The sequence below is a fragment of the Mustela putorius genome, unplaced genomic scaffold (assembly GCF_011764305.1).
Source record: "Mustela putorius furo isolate JIRA1106 unplaced genomic scaffold, ASM1176430v1.1 tig00003853_pilon_pilon_pilon, whole genome shotgun sequence".
In the NCBI taxonomy this organism is placed as follows: domain Eukaryota; kingdom Metazoa; phylum Chordata; class Mammalia; order Carnivora; family Mustelidae; genus Mustela; species Mustela putorius.
This window is the reverse complement of record NW_025422005.1, coordinates 40,020,831-40,043,030: the sequence shown is the minus strand read 5'-3', so window position 1 is coordinate 40,043,030 and position 22,200 is coordinate 40,020,831. Positions and strand designations below refer to the sequence as shown.

Here is a 22,200-nt window from a genome sequence, read left to right as displayed (position 1 = left end):
CACTCTACCCTTCTGTCTGGAAAATCTTTTGTATGATTGGCTCCTCACTCTTCAGGTCTCAGCTTCAGTGTCATCCTAGAAAGATCTTCTCTGCCACCATTTCCCCAAGCTAACTAGGTCTTCACTACTTTGTTAGTTTCCATTGTTAAGCTCAGTTTATTTCCGTTATAGGACAGATCATAAGTTGTGATTATGTATTTGCTTACTTGCCTTTCCCATTAGACTACATGCTTCATGGAAGTAAAAGTAAGTCTGTCTAACTCCCCAGCATAACCCAAACACCTAGTTCAATAACTACAACAAAATTTTGCTGCCTCTAAGAAAGTTGTCCACTCAAACTCTCTATCTTTGTGAGGAGGCACTTTATGCTAGATCTACCACTTACTAAATTTGATCTTGTGCAGTTACTCAGTCTCTCCATTCCTCAGTTTCCTTGTCTCTGCAAAGATTACATAATTCAGGGGTTTGTTATGAAAAATTAACTTTATTGGGGCATTTAGAGTTCTTAACACAATGGCAGTGAATACAGATTTTTAATATTTTAAGATGTATTAAGGTCTGGATTGCATGGAAAAAAAAAATTTTTTTTTTTTTTGACAAAGAGATAGAGAGTATAGTAGGCAGAGTAGGAGACAGAGGGAGGGGAGAAGCAGGCTTTCTGCTAAGCAGGGAGCCCAATGCAGGGCTCAATCCTAGAACCCTGAGATCATGACCTGAGCCGAAGGCAGCGGCTTAATGGACTGAGCCACCCAGGTGCCCCATGAAAATTGCTTATCATTGTGTCTCATGCTCTCTTTTTTGTTGTAAGCTTCAGGAGGAATGTAGTAGGTATGTTTTAGTTGTCTGTACTACTGCATGTCTGCAGTATTCTGTAGCAAGGTAGGGTCTAGTTCAACATCCATTAGATACTTAATTCCATATCCTAAATATCTACAGAGTAATAAAAATTGTTCTCTTCATGTCTGAGTATTGCTATAAACCAAAAACAAACAACCTCACCTTTATTCCTCCTATTTACCAGAAGCTCCAACCACTCAGAGCTGCTCTGCATTCTTAGACACACACCCTTGCAACTTCTTGTACCTTTCCTTGTTCATGCTCTCTTCTGCTCTGTTTTTACATTCCATGTCCATATCTAGAAAGTTTTTAAGGTCTGTGCTCAAAGATGCCACCTCTGTAAAGCTTTGTTTAATCTTCCATAGAGAGAGAACATCTTTCCTCTTAGCTCTTTGTTTATGACTTTTTGGATACCTAATAATGTAATATTTTACATTCGACTCATTGTATAAAGCTCTTCCTATGTAAAAGAAATACAGACTTCTGTGTTCAACAAATATTCATGGCACTCTTACCATTTGCTAAGTACCGTGATAATAGCTTATACCACAAGGATAATTTGCATGTGGACGTCTAAGGAAATAAATCCATATGTATTAAATAAACCCAAATGTATGCTGTAACAGAAGTCTATTGAAGATTGTACAGACTGAGATTAGCTTTGCCTATATGATTTAAAAAGGCCTTCTCTGGAGGTAATATTTAAAAATGGGTAAGAATATTCCCAGCAGACAAGAGGAAGAGCACAGAAGCATGAAAGTAACTGTTTTAAGGAAATACCATTTTTCTGATATATCTAGAAAAAAAGATTCCTTTTATTTTCCAGATCTGTTGGGGTCTACCCAGTATAGTACGTGACATATAATGAATTTTTAATGTTTGAATAATGAAAAAGTACAAGTGGTATGTCTGTCACAAGCCAGCATAAACTGCTGTCTATCTTTTGCTTCCCTTTTATTTTTAACTCTTTATTTTCAGTCAGTATCTTACCAAGTTGATATAGTGGCTAGTACATAAAGTTTCAAGTCTGGTCTACAAGTTTAGTAACTTTAGTGAAATCTGCCTCTCTCATTGTTACAGTAGAATTTCTGCTGCTGATTTAACAGGCTCAGCTTGGGTCACATATTCATCTTTAAGCAAATAACTTGGCCAATGAGAGGATAATTACTTCTTAATTTGGAGAAGTAAGTGGGGGCCAAGTCATTCTAGGTGCTGTGGGATGCTTTCAGAGGTTTCAAAAAGAAAAATTACAGGGTGCCTGGGTGGCTCAGTGGGTTAAGCCACTGCCTTTGGCTCAGGTCATGATCTCAGAGTCCTGGGATCGAGTCCCACATCGGGCTCTCTGCTCAGCGGGGAGCCTGCTTCCCTCTCTCTCTCTCTGCCTGCCTCTCCATCTACTTGTGATTTCTCTCTGTCAAATAAATAAATAAAATCTTTAAAAAAAAAAAAGAAAAGAAAAATTACATGATCTAGTTGTGTTTTTTAAAATACTGTTTTTGAACATTTTGAGGCAACTCTATGCTGTTTTCCAGAGTGGTTGCACCAGCTTGCATTCCCACCAACAGTGTAGGAGGGTTCCCCTTTCTCCACATCCACGCCAGCATCTGTCATTTCCTGACTTGTTGATTTTAGCCATTCTGACTGGTGTGAGGTGATATCTCATTGTGGTTTTGATTTGTATTTCCCTGATGCCGAGTGATATGGAGCACTTTATCATGTGTCTGTTGGCCATCTGGATGTCTTCTTTGCAGAAATGTCTGTTCATGTCCTCTGCCCATTTCTTGATTGGATTATTTGTTCTTTGGGTGTTGAGTTTGCTAAGTTCTTTATAGATTCTGGACACTAGTCCTTTATCTGATATGTCGTTTGCAAATATCTTCTCCCATTCTGTCAGTTGTCTTTTGATTTTGTTAACTGTTTCCTTTGCTGTGCAAAAGCTTTTGATCTTGATGAAATCCCAATAGTTCATTTTTGCCCTTGCTTCCCTTGCCTTTGGCGATGTTCCTAGGAAGATGTTGCTGCCCTATGACCCAGCAATTGCACTACTGGGTATTTACCCTAAAGGTACAAATGTAGTGATCCAAAGGGGCACGTGCACCCGAATGTTTATAGCAGCAATGTCCACAATAGCCAAACTATGGAAAGAACCTAGATGTTCATCAACAGATGAATGGATCAAGAAGATGTGGTATATATATACAATGGAATACTATGCAGCCATCAAAAGAAATGAAATCTTGCCATTTGCGACAATATGGATGGAACTAGAGCGTATCATGCTTAGCGAAATAAGTCAAGCAGAGAAAGACAACTAATATGAGGAAGTGGTGATGCAACATGGGGGCTTAAGTGGGTAGAAGAAGAATCAATGAAACAAGATGGAATTGGGAGGGAGACAAACCATAAGTGACTCTTAATCTCACAAAACAAACTGAGGGTTGCTGGGGGGAGGGTATGTGCTTTGGTAAACCTGGTGATTCACAGACCTGTACCCCTGGGGATAAAAATATATGTTTATAAAAAATAAAATACTGTTTTTGGTGCTATGTGTAGAATGGATTGCAGAAGGAAAAGTGAAAGCACCTAGACTTTTGAGGTAGTTATGGTACTTGTCCAGGTGAGAGACAGTGATAGTCTTGTTTTGGTTATGAATTAAAAGGAGTGAACAGTGAGATTAAGGGGAAAATGAAAGATGATTCTTAAATTTTTGACTTGAGTAGCTGAATGGTAGTGCCATTTATTAAAATAGGGAGAACTGAGTATGAGAACAGTTTAATTTTATATTACATTTTTCATTGTTAAATATCTGCATAGAGAAGCAAGTATATCAATTGGGCAAGTCCTTGGGTGTCATTTTTCTCTGTAAAGTGGAAATAATGCTATCTAATAGGGGTACTGAGGCATATGTTTATGAATGAATGATGTTGAAATTAAAAACTACAGTGTTTTTAAAAAAGGAACTGCCTTCCTTTCCCTCAGTAATTTTGTTGCCACATTTAGCAGTTACAAAACAAGGTACTATGTGTTGATGATCATGTTTGGTAGATAAAGGATCTGGCATAGGAGAAAATATTTTTTTAAAAGTGACTAGTTTTACTTTATCAGATTGTCCACTTCTTGCCTTCTTCTTTGTGTTTTTGTCCTAAAAATGATGTTTTATGAAATGTGTAAGATAAAGGAAAAAGGGATTCCCTATAGTACCCTGGTCAAATACTAATGAACTTGCCTTCAGATATATGCTTGATGTTGCCTGACCCATGAGTTAAATAACAAATGACAATTGTGGTTTCTGTTGTGTACAGTTGCCTGGTTACTCAGTCCCTATGCTTTTTGTACTTATGAGAAATTGGGGATATTCCTGATGCACTTTTTAGATTTTGTATTGTGGGGTATCTTAAGGGTGGCACAGGTGGGATTAAACCTGTCTGGAACAGGGTAAGGGCCTGACATCAAGTGTTAATTTTGAATGTGTAGTGGTTATATCAAATAGTCTTAAAATTATTCCCAAAACACAATTATTTTCCTTTCGTAGCTTACATATCTGGCCTAGATATGCTTCACAATTCCTACTTTTCAATACTTAGTCATATGAAATAAAATGAAGAAATCATTTTGTACACTAAGGTTAACATTAAAAAGTGTAAGAATGTCCTATCATAGTGTTAGTTACTATTTTTTAATTACTCAGGAAGTACATAAATAACATTTTCATTGTAAATGGCCAATGAACTCAGAAGTCTTAAAAAATAAAAATGGACACCCCTCTTTGTGAGTCACATGGATTTCTCTAAAATAGCTAACCAGAAAGGGAATGACTGGGCTGAAGGATACATCCATTTCATTTTGATAGATATTGCCAAATTGACCCCTTCAAAAAAGATTTACCTTCTACTTCATGAGCGTGCGTATTACACCAGCAACAGATTATGTCAATATTTTTAGTTGTTTCCTTTGAAAGGTGTGAATGGTATTTTTTTAATTTGCATTTTCTTAATTACTAGTGAAATTAAGCATTTTTCTATGTGTATTGGTTTATCTTGATGATATTACAGTTTCCAAACCAAGTTACTTTGGTATTTATTGAATTACAAAGTGATTAGTTAATGTGCACATAGTAATGGTTGAACTATAACAATGCTGAAACACTTGATTCATGTTGTTAGTTTTACTATAGACAAAGTATATATTATGGTGTATAATTATTGCCTTTTCATGTATATCACAGTGGACATAAATATAGAGACCACTTATGATGATGATGATGTGACCTTGGTTAAGTTACATATTCTCTCAGTGCCTTAGATGTCTCATGTACAGATAAATGGATAAAGAAAATATGATTTAGACACATAGTGGAATACTATTCAGCCTTAAAAAAGGAAATCTTGCCATTTGCAACAACATGAATGAAGTTAGAAGACATTATGCTAAGTGAAATAGACACAGAAGGTCAGTTACTATGTGATATCACTTGGGAGTAATCTAAAATAATCAAATTCATAGAAGCAGAAAGTAGGATGGTGGTTGCCAGATGTTGGGGGGGGGGAGGAAATGGAAAATTATTAGAGAGAGGATACAGAGTTTCAGTTATACGAGATGAGTAAGTCATAAAGATGTATTGCAAAGCATAGTGGCTATAGTTACTAGTACTGTATTGTATACTTAATACTTTGCTAAAAGGGTAGATGTTAAGTGTTATTATCACCAAATAATAGTAATAATAATGATGAGAATAAAATAAAAAGGTTAGAAGGAAAGTTTTGGAGGTGAGGGATATGTTTATGGCTTAGAATGTATGGATGGTTTCACAGGTGTATACTTACCTCCAGTTCGTCAAGTTGTTTACATTAAATATGTACAGCTTTTTAAATTTTAGTCATATCTCAATGAATTTTTAAAAGATATGTATTTATTTATTAGGGGGAGTGAGAAGAGCAAAGGGGGAGGGACAGGGAGAAAGAATCTGAAGCAGACTCCACATTGAGCACGGACCCTGCTGTGGGGCTCAATCCCACAACCGCAAGGTCATGGACTGAGGTGAAACTAAGAGTTGGACTCTTAACTGACTGAGCCACCCACAGATGCCCCCAAAATGGTTTTTTAGAAAAGAAAATTTATGAAAATTGTTAATATCTGTAAAAGTGCTTAGACTAGTGCTTGGCCACAGTAAGAGTCTACTAAATTAATCAAAGTAATAAATTCATTGCATATTGAGTAAATTCAGTTCTTTAACCCACTAGGATCTCAGCATTTTTAATAAAACTTCATGATACAAAAAATGTACTACAGCTCAAGTGGTAATGTCTAAAGCTTACATCTTGAATATGTGCTGGATAAGTGGTTGCCAGGGCAATTATTAAATGGAAAAGAATATCTAAAATTTTCTCTATTTTATGAAAGGAGCTGGGTGCAAAAGTATTAGTTTTATTTTTTTTTTAAGATTTTATTTATTTATTTGACAGAGAGAGATCACAAGTAGGCAGATAGGCAGGCAGAGAGAGAGGAGGAAGCAGGCTCCCCGCTGAGCAGAGAGCCCGATGTGGGACTCGATCCCAGGACCCTGAGATCATGACCTGAGCCGAAGGCAGCGGCTTAACTCACTGAGCGACCCAGGCGCCCAAAGTATTAGTTTTATATTTCAAATATTCCATATGACTTATCTTCAGAAACTAAGACTTTTATTTGAAGCAATGAATAGTGTGATATGGTAGGGAAAAACCCACAGATATTTGAAGTTGGAAAGAGTAGGGTTCAAATCCACCTCTAGCACATAATAAAACCCTTTCTGTATCCACAGGATTGATGTGAAAATGAACTCTAGTAACATATGGGAAGTGTGTAGACCAGTGCCCTGGCATTCAGTAAATGGTAGCTGCAGTTGTTTATAATTATCTCTTCTCTTTGCACTCCTAATAACTTTGCTGATATCTTTATCATAATAATTATCACATTGAACCATGAATATTTGTTTCTGTAACCATCACAGAGCTGTGACTTCTTTGAAGGCAAGAATATTGTGCCTTTTTTTTTTTTTTTTTTTACCTTTGTATTTATCTGCCCTGCAAACTGGCCAACTGCAAATCTGGTTATCAGTTTTGATGTGAGAGTGTTTTAAATTTGAGCTGGTTGCTCAACATTTAAAAGTCAGGAGGCGGCCTCACATTAAACACACACACACACACACACACACACACACACACACACACACAGGATTCCTGGTTTCTGGCTTCTCTTCAATGAATGAGAAAATTCTGGCAACATTGAACCCCAGATTTTCCATAGCAGCAATCAGCTGTTCTGGAGTAGCAGCCACCTCATTGGATGAAATATGCTCTCCAGTTTGCCATAGTCCCCAGCACCCAGGAACTGTTTCTTTAAACTAAAGCTAAATGCCATTTGCCCATCACATTTCACTCATTTATATGCCTATCTGGCTGCTCTGGACACTTGGATTTGACAAAGCTGCTGTAGTGACTATCAGACTAGAACTTTGGAAGAGCCCAAGAAGTCTTTGTTGAATGATTGAATCAAAGAACCATAAACATACAAGTATAGAAAGTTTACCATATTTACTTTTAAATGCAGGTGACAAGGGTTTAGCTGTGCTTTAGCAACAACTATTCCCATCCTCTTTTTCAATTTAGAAGGTGTGGTGGTATTGGGGTGTCAGAGAATGATGCTCTGAAATAGTTGGCTTTCATTGGATGTGATTGCCAGGCTGCCACAATTTTCAAGAATAGATATCCTCAAATTTATTAAGTACTGGCATAATGCAGCAAAACGTGACACAAAGTAAAATATGATCAAATGCACTTGCCATTTATTTTGGAATGCATGACAATATCTATTCACTTGAGCAGAAACATACAAACAACACCCAACTGTGTTTGAAGACAGGGTATCTTTGATCAGAATCTCTGAAATATCCCTTTGAGTTTAGCTATTAGTATAATAAACTTTATTAATTTATACCTCACAGTAATTTGGGATTGATAATTATTTAGTCTAGTTGAACTAATGCATGACCCAATCTGTGAAGGAAGAGTTAGCCAAGTGAACTGTATGGGTAACATTTCTTTGGCAAGGGATATTTGGCAAGGGTGGGGCCAGTAATAATCTAATGAAAAAGAACAGACTTTTCTAGTTTAGTTTTGGGGGAAGTATCATGGTACAATGAAAAAGAGAAAGTGCCTCAGAGTCCCATACATTTTCTTTTGAATCTTGTTTTTACTACTTATATGAAGAGTTTGAATCTTCAGTTGCTTTTTCTGTTACCAAAAGGGAAAAGAAAAAAAAAGCTGCGCTGGACTTGATAGTGAAAATTAGAGTATATACCTGTATTAGAACACCTGACAGTACCTTTGCATTTCACATTTGAGTGCCTGGAACACTCTTTCTGGGATACATACCTTCTCATTCAGGATTCAACTCTTCTAAAGTAGAGAACAACTTTAGGAGTCTAAAATCACCCTTCATAGAATTTAACTAATCTGAAGCTATCTTGTTTATATATTTACCTATTTCTTTTTTGTCTCTTTCCTTACTGCCCACCCCACCTGCCATATACATACTTTAGAACAAATTTAAACTCCATGAAGGCAGAGACTTTGGCTCTTAGTCACTACTGTAAAATAGTACCTTCCTCATTGTAGACACTCAGTAGATATTTTTTGACTGGCTGGACAACTATGAATTCTCATGAATTATTAGCACTCAATGAATGTATTTGTTAAACTTAGAACAGGTTTATCTATTGTTCATAAAATCCAGTGAGAAATTCTCCTAATACTTTGTTAGCAGTATATTATGTGCCTTCTTTAAAAGTATTTTTTAATGCCACCCTAATTTTTAGCATTAATAAAAAGATGATGCTTTTTTAAAGGAGGAGGAATGTTTTATATTTCATTCTTAACTCTCTTCTCTGGTCCCATCTGCATTTTTTTTTTTATTCATTCTTCAGTCATTTTATTTACCTTTAAAAAACCCCTATAACAAGTATGTTATAGCTATTCTCACATATTTTCTTACCAACCAGATGCACTTCCTCGAGGGAGTATAGAGGTCTGCATTTTGTTCACCTGGCACTTTATTTGCTGTATTGTAATCACTGAAGTGGTATATGCTCAGTAAGAACTTATGGAATCAATAAGGAACTGAGTATGAGAGTGGTAGTGGTTATAGCATCCATTTTATCTGTCTCTTTCCAGCTGTAGTCCTATGAATGCTTTAGGAACCTTGGCCCAAAAAGAAGGAGTTAATTTTGAACCATCACTCTCTTAAATGAAAAACTGCCAGACCAGATGTACAGTTAACATCATTTATTGTAGTAACATCTAAATCATTGTAATTATTCCCAGGTACCCATTTTTTGAGGGAGGGAAGAAAGGAAGGAATTGATGAATATTAGACCTACATAATGTGACAGCTATGTAATTCAGGCTTATATTTTTACCTAAAGAATTTTTTGCTATCTTGGATATTTAATGATTATTATATAGCCTTATTGCTTTTTTCAAGTAAGGCATCATTTATGTGTATTCTGTCAGTGTTCCTTCAGTTACAGAATACTAAATAGTTCCTATTGGTACTTACTAGGCTACTTTAGCATCATTAAAGACAATAAAAATATATGTGTGAAAAATTAATTTAGGGGCGCCTGGGTGGCTCAGTGGGTTAAGCCACTGCCTTCGGCTCAGGTCATGATCTCAGGCTCCTGGGATCGAGTCCCGCATCGGGCTCTCTGCTCGGCAGGGAGCCTGCTTCCCTCTCTCTCTCTCTCTGCCTGCCTCTCCGTCTACTTGTGATTTCTCTCTGTCAAATAAATAAATAAAAATATTAAAAAAAAAATTAATTTAGCACAATATTTCTAACCTTATGTCTCAAGAACTATTAAGAAATAAGAATGAGATCAAGTATGTAAGTATATAGTTTTATCAGTAGTATGTTTTTATGTTGTTCTGTGTTCTCTAAGTAATCTTAATACATGTTGAGTAGGATAGGTACTATTCATGTGTGGCAATTTAAATTTAAATTTTTTATAATTAAATAAAGTTTAAAATTACATTCCTTAACCAGCTACACTAGCTAGCTGTGTATAAATGCTCAGTAGTCATGTGGGACTAGTGGCCACCTTATTGGACAGCACAGATATAGAACACTTCTGTCATCACAGAAAATTCTGTTAGCACTGGTAGGCCATCATACACACAACTCCTTCCCCTTTACTTTGCCACATTGTACATTAGATTTTTCTTTTTTTTTTTTTATAATTTGAAAATGAAGTTTAATATTTTCTAGAAATCCTACCTTGCTAATTTCTTGAAATATTTTCCCTAAAATCGTTTTATCAACTATGTATTTAAATCAGCATGTTTTTTCCTTTGTTTTTCCATTTATTAAGATAGTCAACATCTGACATTTTCACCATTTTTAAAAACTCTTGAGTTCTGTGATGAATATAGTTGAAGTAATTCCTCTAGGTATTATTAACTTATAAGACAACATAACATATGACAGTGTCTCCTTGTGCCTCATATACAATGAAAAAAATACTTATTAAATGGTGATTTTTCCCCCTTTATCTTATTAAGTAAATTATATGGTCCTTTTATATGGAAGCCTCCATAGTTAGAGATGTAAAACAGCAATTTCTTGGTTCTATAGCATGACATAGTTCAGAGCTGAGATTAGAGAAACCCTGTAGAGTTGTTAATACTTGAGGGCATCCCCAACTAGAAAAGTATGTGAATTTAGGCATGGGAGGAAGGAAGGATCTGCTTTAAATTTAGTGTAGGGTCACTGAATCTTAATGATAGATTAAACAAGGGAGGTAGAATAATGAATAGGGGTATGCAGTGTGTAGCACTAATACCAGAAGTCCATGGTTTGTGGCGGTTTTTTAATGTCCTTTCCCATATGGTTTTGAATAGAGTAGGTTATGGCAGGGATGAGCTAAGGAATAGCTTTGTTAATGAATAAATAGGAGTAATTTTTTTTTAACAGGAGACTTCAGACAATTTATTTAGAATGTCTGCTTATTTAATGAATCATGATTTAAAAAAAAACATTTTCTGATCTTAATACATTAAGATCAGAATACAGTGACTAGGGTATTCCTGTTATTTTCTTTATAAAATAGCTATATTTACATTTCAGAGCCAGCCCTAATGGCGAAATCCTTGGGTTGGGATTGTAACTGCCTTAATTAAAACCCAGTTGTGTGGAGCTTCTAGCATTGGCAGCATCAGTCTTTAGTTAGAGTTTGGTGTGTAGTATTAGACCTTAATTCATAGTGTCAATTCACTTTGATAAGCTTTAATTAAATTGTCTTTTGGAACAAGTTTCCTACTCTACCTCATTCACCTAAAATTAACAAGGTATATGATTTATGTGCCCATCCTCTTATTATAGTTTTGCTCTTAGTTAAGGCAGCTACTTTTCTGCCCTCCCACCCACTTATCTCTTGGAGAAAGTAATACTAAAAACTGATCTTGGAAAGTAGCAAGTTAGAATCGGAAAACCTAACTGGACACACTTCTAAATATCACTCAGGGCTGCTCTTTAGAGATTACTTAATATTTCCAAAAGGAGAGGTTAAATAGGTTGTCTCTGGTGCCTTGGTTAAGCAGAGTGAAGGGAAATGTAACTCTCCTGACTCCAGGGCCCCAAATGCAAACACTGGCCTAGTGTTCCCAAACTTTCTCCTTGATGTGGATGACTTGAATGGTTTATTTTCACTTGATGAGCCACACCCCCAGGCCACTTTAGTATTCATGGCAGACCCCAACACTAAGTCCCTTTGTTGTCTTTGTTTTTTGCATTTTTTTGTTAACAAGAAAAGATAAAATTATAAGAGACCTGATTATAGACTGAGCTTCCATTGCTGATGGTTCCCACCACTTTTTTCAGCATCTCAGAGAAAGGCTAAGTCCTGGATGGGCAACAGAAAGCAGCAAAGCAAACATAAACATCATGTCTAAGCATCAGTGTGGTGCTACCAGAATGGGTAAAGGATACACAGTCTTTATCAAAATATAAAGATGGGTCTTTGCCCAAAACAGTAGGATTGGCAGCATTTTTAAAAATTTGAAGTTTCCTTCTAGAAACAATGATCTTTTCTTTAAAAAAAATTTTTTTAAGAGGAAAGAAAAAATGAATTAAGAACTTTAAAAATCTGCATTATCATCCTGACCTAGACTAACTGAATGACATTTGGGCAAGTAGTTTAATTTCTGTGTGCATGTGTGTGTGTGTAAAATTTAAAAGAAAATGCAATTCTATGAAAAAACAAATTGGTAGGGTATATTAATGTCATTGCCCCACAATTTTACGTTAGAACCTATAGAGATTGTAAGTAAAACAAATTCTTGACCAGAGTTTCATTTGTCCAAATCAAAAGCATAAAAAAGGAGTTGGCAAGAGTGCCCAAATATTTAGAGAGTGAAAACTAGAATAATAAGGTAAGGGGTAATTTACTGTATATTGGCAAAGTGGAAGAAATAGGCCTATAGTGTAAATGTCTGCATATTCTTTTATTCTAGGCAGAACTCTTACATTAGCATGGGGTAGAAACTCAGGCTTTGGGCCAAAGTTTGTAGGAGAATGAGCCTTTGCTACCTCTCACTTTATAATTTATTTACTGTTTTAGCTGTTCTTCTTTTGCCTTTATTTTCCTTGAAAATTTTTTATCTTGCTATTTCTTATCCAGCTGTGTGTGACACCAGGAACTGCCCTCTTACTGTGAAGGCCACATTCAATTGTTGAAACAATAACAAGTTGCTATTTGGTCTGGCAGTTGTCATTCCTCTGTAGTGCTTAAAAGTACAAAATCTATAGCCTATAACTTGCTCTTCATTGCCTCTTGTAGCATAACAGGTATGAAAAGGCTATCTGGGTCTCATGACAGAGCTTTTTATTTGTAGTTGGTTACTCTTACTTGTTACCACTTAATGCCCACTATTTAGCGTAAGTATAAATGGTCTCATAGAAAATTCTTACACATTGCATTTATAAAAGTGTCAGATGGGAAAGAATCTTAAAGATAATTTATTACAACCCTTTATTTTACAGAAGAGGAAATTCAGGCTAAGAGAAGATTATGTCATAGTCGTGAAAGAATCTAGACTTTAGAATCTTCAAGAACTAAATTAAATCCTAGTTTCACCATTTGTAAACTGGAGTCTCCTTAGGTCAATTATTTATTGTCTCTGAGCCTCAATTTTTCTCATTTGTTAAATGAAGATAATAATGTATGTAAAAGGTTGTTGTGAAGACAATATGTTAATATAAAACCTAGTTCCTGGTTTGTAGAAGATACTCAGTGAATGTTCGGGTGCTTCTCTTTCCTTCCCCCTTTCCTTTGTTCAGGTTTACTTATAATTAGTAGCACAGCTGAAATGAAAACGAGGTTGTTCTGATTCAAAGGGCATGTCTTTACCTTGAATGAAAGTAAAACAAAAAAAAATTCTTATTTCAGAAGTAAAAGAAACTTAGAAAAGATTAAAAAAAGTCATAATTCCGTGATACAGAGGGAACAAATTTGATCTTTATTGTGTATCTTTTTTCTGTGAGTACACATAGTATACATACAAATGTATAATATATGTAATATAATATACACATGTGTTTTGTGTATATATGTAACTTATTAATAAAAGAAATTTACATAATTTTGTAACCCAGTTTTTCTTTAATATGTAACAACTTTTAATGTTAGTATATATTCTTCTATCAAGGTCAACAAACTTTTTCTGTAAAGGACTAAATAATAAATATTTTAGGCTTTGTAGGCCATATAGCCTCTGTTGTATCTACTTAACTGCCATTATAGTAGTTCAGAAGCAACCATAGACCGTATATAAACAAGTGGAAGTGGTAGTGTTCCAATACAACTTCATTTACAAACACTGATTTTGGCCTCTGGGCTCTACTTTGCTGACCCTGGTTCTTCACCATCATTGTAATGGATGCATGGTATTCCATTTATTTATTTAAACTATTACTGGATATTAAGAATTGTGCCAATTTTGTGTATGTCTGATGATATACAAGGAGCAGTGAATGTCCTTATAGTTATATATTGGGTTTTACACATATGATTATGTCCTTAAGATTAACGTATACACTGCTTCTGACATCATATCAAATTTTCTACTAAAATTCAGACTTAAAAATCAAAACATTTCTTATGTACAAGTATTTCTTGATTTACATAAACAGTCTTTAAAGTAATACATAAAATTGAACTTTATAAAATGGTTACGTTAAAGTAAAATTCCTAAAAATCTTATCATTGTTTAGTTATTTCTAGGATTGACTTTTGACTTAATTGGTGTTTTCCGTTGTGGAAAGAACTATAAATTGATTTACTTTATTTTAAAAGGAGGAAATTTTAAGAGCATTTTCTGAGTGACTGGTATATTTATTGTAGGCATTAAAAAACATTTGTATCTATTAGAACATTAAATAGTTCAAAAAACTTTGCTCTCTTACTGTCTAGGACAAGGTCTTGATTGACTGATATGAGGTTAACCTCCTGCTATTTTTCCTTTGGGTCTTGTTTCAGCTAGCTTAAGAGTGACGAAAAACAACAACAAAAAAACTGGTTACCTTTTCAATTGCTTCAAACATGGTTCTCTGACATTTAGGAACATTTCTTCAATTTAGCTGATGTGTAGAGGTGTTTTCCAAGTTTACTTATTTATTATTTATTTATTATGACCAATATATCATTTATTATAGATTTGCAGTTTTACTGTATTGTCCAAATATATATTATACCCAGAAAGCAATCACATTTAAGGTAAGGCAGAAAAATAGAAGAATAACACAGATTTTTCCAATGATGAAGATTATTATTTCTCAATTATTTCAGTGCTATAAAGTCTATGTAAAGAGATAGTGGAGTGTCTCATTAATTTCTTAAACTAACAAAATTGCTTTATCATTCAAATAAAATAGCATGTCTAGAATTTCTATAACAAATCATTATTAATCATATTTATTCTCAGAAAGGATGCCTGCATTAGGCATAAATTCAAAGACCTTTAGAATGAGTATACTAGAGAGGCATGGTTACCTGGGAAAGCCTATGATTCACACATCCTAAAACAGTGCTTCTTAAACTTTGGCTTAGTAAGAATTATTTAGAGGGCTCATTAAAACACAGATTGCTAGGCCCCAGACTTTCCAACACACTAGGCCTGGGACAGGTCCCCCAAATTTTCATTTCTAGTTTTCAAGTGATATTAATATTTTTCTCCAGGTACCACACTTTGAGAACCACAGTTGTAGAAAAATAATTGTTCTATTTATTGTTGTTGTTTATGGTTTCACCTTCGCAATTTCATAGTTTCTCAAAACCCTTTTTTCCCAGAGAGCTCTTAAAATTTAGTATCTTTACTATTTGTGGAATATTCTCAGCTTTGCTCATCTACAAGCATTTTCTTAGCATTGTAGGAATTCTCTTTTAAAATCCAGGCTTAACCTTTAGCTAAAGATACAAATCTATTTTAATTTAATGATCACTTCAGTCATATTTTATATGATCTAACTTTGCAATTTTTTTTTTATCGTTTTCACCCACACCAACATTTTAGGATAGGCAGTTATGAATATAACCATGTTTCTAATGAAAATGTTAAATCTTATCCTTGGTAGTTTTTCGGGGTGGTTAAAATTCGTTTCCAAGTATATGCATTCAAATGTATTTCCATATTTGATTAGCTTTATTGTCATCATTCCCAGTAATCTCTTAAAATGTTAATTGTCAAACTTCTTTGCTGACAAGTGAGAGGTAGAGTAAGTTTTTTAAGTATGGTATACAAAACAAAACTTAGTTACAGTTGTTGGAATGAAGAATTCAGTTAGAGCCAAAAGATGTTTTAAAGTGCAGAATACAGTCATTTCAAAGCCTGATTGAAAGCAGCTTCAATTTTATAGTTTTCTTCAAACAACATCTTCATTGTTTTCTGGAAAGATGGTATTTGAGAAAAAGAAATGTCTCGAGTTACTGTGTTTATGAGGAGAGAATTGCTGAGTCTTTTAAATGGTTAATGAGAAGAAGTAATAGTTAAACACTTGGAGCATTGATTTCTGATTTGAATTCTCCAACACAGGCCAGCCCTGAGGGAAGGGGAAAAAAAGCTTGCTAATTAACATTTGATTACTGATGCCACCTTCTCATTCCCTTTGCACCATCCGGTTTCAAGTGTTTTTGTTCAGGAAGGATTTTTAGGAGGCTTTTAACTTGCATCTTAGTAAAACAAATCCATCTGCAACTGCAGTGATGAGTATATAATATGTTCAAAAAAAAGAAGAAAAAGAAAAATCCTTAGATACGAAGTATGTGTTCAAAACCCAGTCTGGATCAGGAATGATTGGTTTCTTAACTATAAGCCTTTCAGAGCACCAAAGATTGCTAGGAAACTGGAAGGAAGCCTAGTCTGTATGCCTTATTTTGATTTAAACACCCACACACAAATACTTATTTGTTTAGTGCAGTTACTATTTAGCAAACTCCTAACCAGAGCATCTTTTGATAGTGTGAAGAACTTGGAGTTCAAAGTTTGATGGAATTAAAATTTGGATAAGTTCAGGTTCTAATAGAACCAAAGGCTTTTTCTTCTGAGATTGATAAGAGAATAAGATAGTTGTCTGTTTCTGGGTGCTCTTTGGTAAGAGTTGTAATTTGTCATAGTATTCTTAATTCAGAAAAATTAGGAACTAGAATGCTCATAAATTTATAGCTGTTCTAATCCCATGGCAATTAAGCATTTTGTTTCTTTTTTTGCTGTATTAAAATGTTTGTTATGTGATGAATCCTGAGCCACATTTCAAAATTTTAAAGCTGTTGACATAAATTAATGGAACTTTACAATTTTAACACTTAGCTAGTAGTATTCGGGCAAAACCGTAACCTCACTGATAACATTTGGTTGATGGAATAGTTATTTGGGAAACCAACATGACTGGCTTTATTTTTAAATGAGATTTCGTAAGTGGAAACTGTTATTTAGCCTTTTAATAAATGTAGACTTTTAATATAATAAATAGCAGAAGCTAAGAATTTCCTCATCTAAGAAAAAATTCACATAAATACTTATTATAAATCTATATTTCTTACCTGAAATTATTTGCAGTTTTCCTTTTTGATGTATTAACTCTTTACTATTTTTCTTCCATTTTCATTTTAAACTTTTCCACATTACTTGCTTGTCTTACATGTAGTTACCTCTTCTTCTCCTGTTCCTAAGATTAATTCCCAATATTGTCATAAAATTTTAAAATTTTGAAAATCAGAAGTGATCTTGTTTTATTCTCTTCTAATATTGAGTAAACTAAGTCTCAGAGAGATTTCACCAACTTGCCCACAATAACTGCTGGGCAAAATTAGGATTATCAATCTAGTTCTTTCCTCTCATTATGCCATAATACCTCAAACTTTGTGCCTTTTCTACTATCAGAATCTGCTTCCTACTCTCAGAATCTGCTTTCTCTTAGGATAATACCGAAATGACATTTAAGATTCCCTGAAATGTTTTTCAGTAGTTTGATCAACGTTTAACACACAAGGAATGATTTTATTAAGGCAGACAAGTTTCTATTAAGTTTTTTATATTTCAGTTTGAATAGCTACAAACAACTCATTTGACGCTAATCTGAGCCTTAAAACTTCGCCTTTAGCAGAGTAACTTCCTAAGAATTTTTTTCTAAGAAATTCTGATAACTAAAAAATAAAATAATTTGGAAATTCATGGAACTCAAAAGAAAACTGTAGGAGATGAAGATCTTACATAATTTTATATTGCCCATGTCATAATAAAAATGATCTTTTCCACAGTGCTATATTTATCACTGAAAATTGCACATGAGGGAATATGAAGTTTGAAGTAAAGAGCATTGCTTAGTTTTATACATTAATTATAGTATAATAAATAGATGTTTATTATGAAAAGCAAATAAATCAGTACTATATTAATTCTATACTATTTCAGGTTGATTTAATTTTTTTTTCTTGGTCACAAACAATTGTCTTATCTGAAGCAATGGGAAGAGATGAAACTGTCCTTTTAGAAAATATTGGAAACAAACTGAAAAGTGTGTTGTCAGTCTAGAATACTTGATCCATATAGAGTATACTTTGCAACATAACTTTATGTTCAGCTGGTAATCAAAGCATTTATTAAATTTCTTGAGAACTAATTGAAACATTTGCATAGTTTAGCAGACTGAAATCTCATAGATTTAGAGCTTAATGCATAACCAGAATTGAAAAGATTATGAAGGTTCAGCATGTTATTGAGCCAATGCTGATCAAAGAAAATGTGTAAGACAAAAAGGCCCTTAGGAAATGTTACCGTGTGAAGTGCCACTTGTCCTTAACTGAAATTTAACACAAATCTCTAAAGATGGGACTCCATCAGAAGTAGCACAATAATGGCAGCTGGGTATGCCTGCTACAGCATCCCAGCTTGTATGTGTGTGTGTATGTGTTCTTTCTGCCTCTCTCAAGTGCTGTCAGATCTCTCAAATCAGTCTCTCAGTTTATTTCTCTTCCTCCCCGTCCCCTGTCTCCCTTCCCTTTAGCCCTGCCTTTCTCCCCCCAGCCTCTCACTCTCCTTCTCTGTTTCTCCACCCTTCTTCCCTCCCTGAGAGAACTTGTGTTCTTCATTTGATTCCTGGTGACCTTAAACTCATCTGCATCATTTTATACACAGCTGTATTTTGTTATTCAGGTTTCCTAGAATACTGATTTTTTAGAAGAATCATTTTTACTTTTGTGTACATTTAGGATTTTTTTCTTTCTCTACAAGATTGTGACATAAATTTTTAATTAAGTAAAAACATCAATGAAGATAATGGAATTTGAATATCTCCATTAGTTAAACCATCTCTCATTTTGTACTTTTGCTATCATTATCATTTACCTTTCTTTCATATAATGGTAAAATCTGCCAATGGTTACAACATTGATAGAATAGGGAATTATTTTTGAAAGACTAGTTTGTTTTCACTTAAATTGTTGTTGAGTGATTGTTGTTTAACACATGATTCTTTTCATTTAATCTCAGAAACTCAGCCAATTTAGTTTTTCCATTGGAACAATCAAACATTAGCCTAATATGCTTTCCCTAAAATGCTTTACGTTGTACTGTCTCAGCCAAGTTCTGTCCGCATTAACCAGTTTATTCTATGACAAGTTGCTTAACAGATGTCATTCTGGGAAGAACAATGAAGCCAAATACTTGTGCAATGGCTAACATTACTCTAACTTTGATCACTTTTGTTCAGCACATCAGTCTGGCGTTGTGCTTTATACCAACATAACACTATAGCCAGAACATGCTTTTCAGGCTTAGAATAGCAAAGGAATGTTATTCAATTCAGTGTGGTTACAGATGAGTTAATGGAAGAAGAAAAAATACTGTTTATTTCATAATACCATATTGTTGTGTTTTGGAATTAAGGTGGAATTTAAAGAATCCCATTCCAGAGTTATTTGTTTATATATTCAACCCATAGTATTTGTGTATACTCTTCAGTGCTGGGGTAGGCTTCCCACCTTTCCAACAGAGGTAAATATTTGCCTTGTCTTTTTCTATCCCCCTTCCCCAAATAGCTGAGGAAGCTTATCTAGACAACAGAATTCAAAAATAACTTTTAAGAAAGGAATTTTTTTTTTTTTTTTTTTATGTTGAGGCCTAAAGTCTCCTCATAATCCCTTTTCCGTCCTTTCCCTTTCTTTCATTAATATAATGTTTTGGGTTTATGGAACACCCTTCTTAAGAGCACTAATGTTTAAGCATGACAAAATAGTCTTGGCTAGTGAAAGTGGTCAGAAGTTTGCCTAGTTGCATTTGGTTGAATTGTCGGGTTGATAATAACTAGTGAAAATTTCCAAACTTAATGCAACTGACCATAAACAAAATACTGCATGGTAGACTGGCCATTGCTAAGAACCTCTGAAGAAAAGCTGTTTGTTTGAATTGAGTGGGGATCAAGCCATGCCCCCAAGCTCCTCAGTTCTCACTTACTTAGTCTTTTTTCACAGGTGTACATTAGAGATAAAAATAGATTGAGTTCCATGTTTTGTTTTGTTTTGTTTTTCTTTTCCTCAGTGAATATATATCTCTATTTCACTGGAATGATAACTTAGATGTGTGTATGTATAATAAACAGTAATGTGATACAAGATGCTGTAATGGGACAACATGATACTTTAGGCTTCTGCATTTTTAAAACATGAATGAATACTGCTTGTTTTCCATATTGAAGCAGCATCACAGAACAGGTTATGTGCAACATTTCAATACTAGCTTTACTTGTTGCAGTCAGGTATCCCTTTACCTAATTTGAAGAGTTAGTTAAGATAGGTGATCTCTCTATTCTTAGGTCTTGTTTATTTTTTTAAATTAAATACATTCAGAATGAAATAGAATTTCTGTATCCTATTTGTAAGTAAAGCTGAAGACAGATATGACACCTCTTAATTACTGGGTAACATAGAGTTTAACCACTTTATTTGGAGAAATTACTTATCTCCTGTCCTTTTTAAAATGAAAGGTATAATGTTGCTTGTTGAGGAAAGTAGTTTTTCATCTTTAACCATATTTAAAATGTATCATTACCTATTTTCAGGAAGAGCCTAAATAGTATATTAATGGATGGCTCTCAGTTAATAAATATTCTGTTGAAATAGTTTTTAATTTGGGGTGATACCAAAGAATCTGTGCTGCTTTATTAAGTTTTTGTATTTTTGAAACATACACCAAACAATAACGATAACTTGAGGTTTTTCCTCCTGCCCTCTCCAAAAAATAAAACACAAAAAACAACAAAACCTACAGAGAAACTTGAAGTGTATCTTTTGTTTATTGTATATGGTGAGTCATTTAAAGATGTGATACATTATTAACATTTAAAATTATAGTCCACCATAGATGAACTGTGTACCTAAAGTTTCCTGACTAAAAAGAAATTTGAAGTCATCCAGGAATATAAAAACAATAGGCAGAGGGAGGTGTTTATTAAATCTTTATTTCACCCAGTTTTCATTGAGAATCTGCTTTTAAATTTGATTTAAATTTTTTTACAGAATTTTTGACTTTTCTTTTCCTAGTTTCAAATTTTTGTTTCAAATCCAGAAGAGAAAAGGAAGTACATGAATATCACATAAGTGCCAATGATCATAAGTCGCGGGAAAACCTTATTTTAATTGTGCTATCTTTTTCTTTGCATAGGTAAAGAGAAATGTGTATGACCTTACGAGTATTCCTGTTCGCCATCAATTATGGGAGGGCTGGCCAACTTCTGCCACAGATGACTCGGTAAGTGACAGTTGAGTTATCAGTTTTTTTATTCTGTTCTCTCTTGCCACTTTCAGTCTAATTGGTTGTGATAATAAGCAGAATCAAATGCTTTGAATGTTCCATTGAAAGAACTTTATATATCAAATAATGTCAAAATAAGGAGTTGTGATCATTTGAGTTCACTTGCAGGACAGATATCATAAACCAAGTATATCAACATTCTCTTGGTAATATTATAGTGTCAATATCAGGAATTTGATGCTACTTGATTTAATTTTTTCCTTAATGAAAAGAATATATTTAGACGTTCCTAATGAAATATCCTAAGCACAAATTTTTCTTCCTAAATTACAGATTTCTCAAAATCAACCTTACCAGTATATTTTATTTTAATTTTAAAACTACATTTCCCATAGTAGGTTGGTACTTTTTAAAAAAGCTAATTTTTATAGTAATATTAATGGCCCTTTTTTCTTAAACTACCCATAATTTTCACTGCCATAATAAGCTAGAGGAAAACATTTAGTCTGCCATTTTTACCTGTTACTATATCTATTTATGATGATTATCCTATTGTAAATTTTGAAACACTTCCTGTCTCAGCTTAAACTTACCGTTTTCAAGACTGTAATACTACCTGATGTTGTCTCTAAGTCACAGCTTACACAAGAGGGAATCTCCATTAAGAGACTTGATTCTTTTTGCCTCATTATTCATATTTGCACCTTGTCCCAGAACCTGTGAAGTGATGCCTGCCCACACCTCCCTAGAGCAAATGTTGCCACATTGGCAGAATGTTGCCTTGAGCTGCATGATTTGATACAACAAAGATGTTTGGGGCCAGACTGCTTTTAACTGGTGCAATAGCAGATCCGCTAGCTCCAGTACTTTGGTTTTGGCAAAAATGGCTTATAACTGTAGTCTTCTAAGAAGATCCCAGCCAAAGAAATGTCATGAAACCTTTCTTTCATTAGGATTATAAAAACTCATAAAGCTGGTGCTTTTAATCTATATTGTTGCAGGCGATGGTGTTTTTTTACTTATTTAAATCACT

At 34.2% G+C, this 22,200-nt stretch overlaps 1 protein-coding gene across 1 annotated transcript in view; it reads left to right on the top strand.

Annotated features, from left to right (window-relative positions):
• Positions 1-22,200, top strand: part of FAF1 (Fas associated factor 1) — a 480,711-nt gene that overhangs the window by 246,307 nt on the left and 212,204 nt on the right. Inside the window, exon 8 of the mRNA XM_045064498.1 lies at positions 21,078-21,164. Coding sequence (XP_044920433.1) covers positions 21,078-21,164 — 87 coding nt within the window. The remainder of the gene's footprint in view (positions 1-21,077; positions 21,165-22,200) is intronic.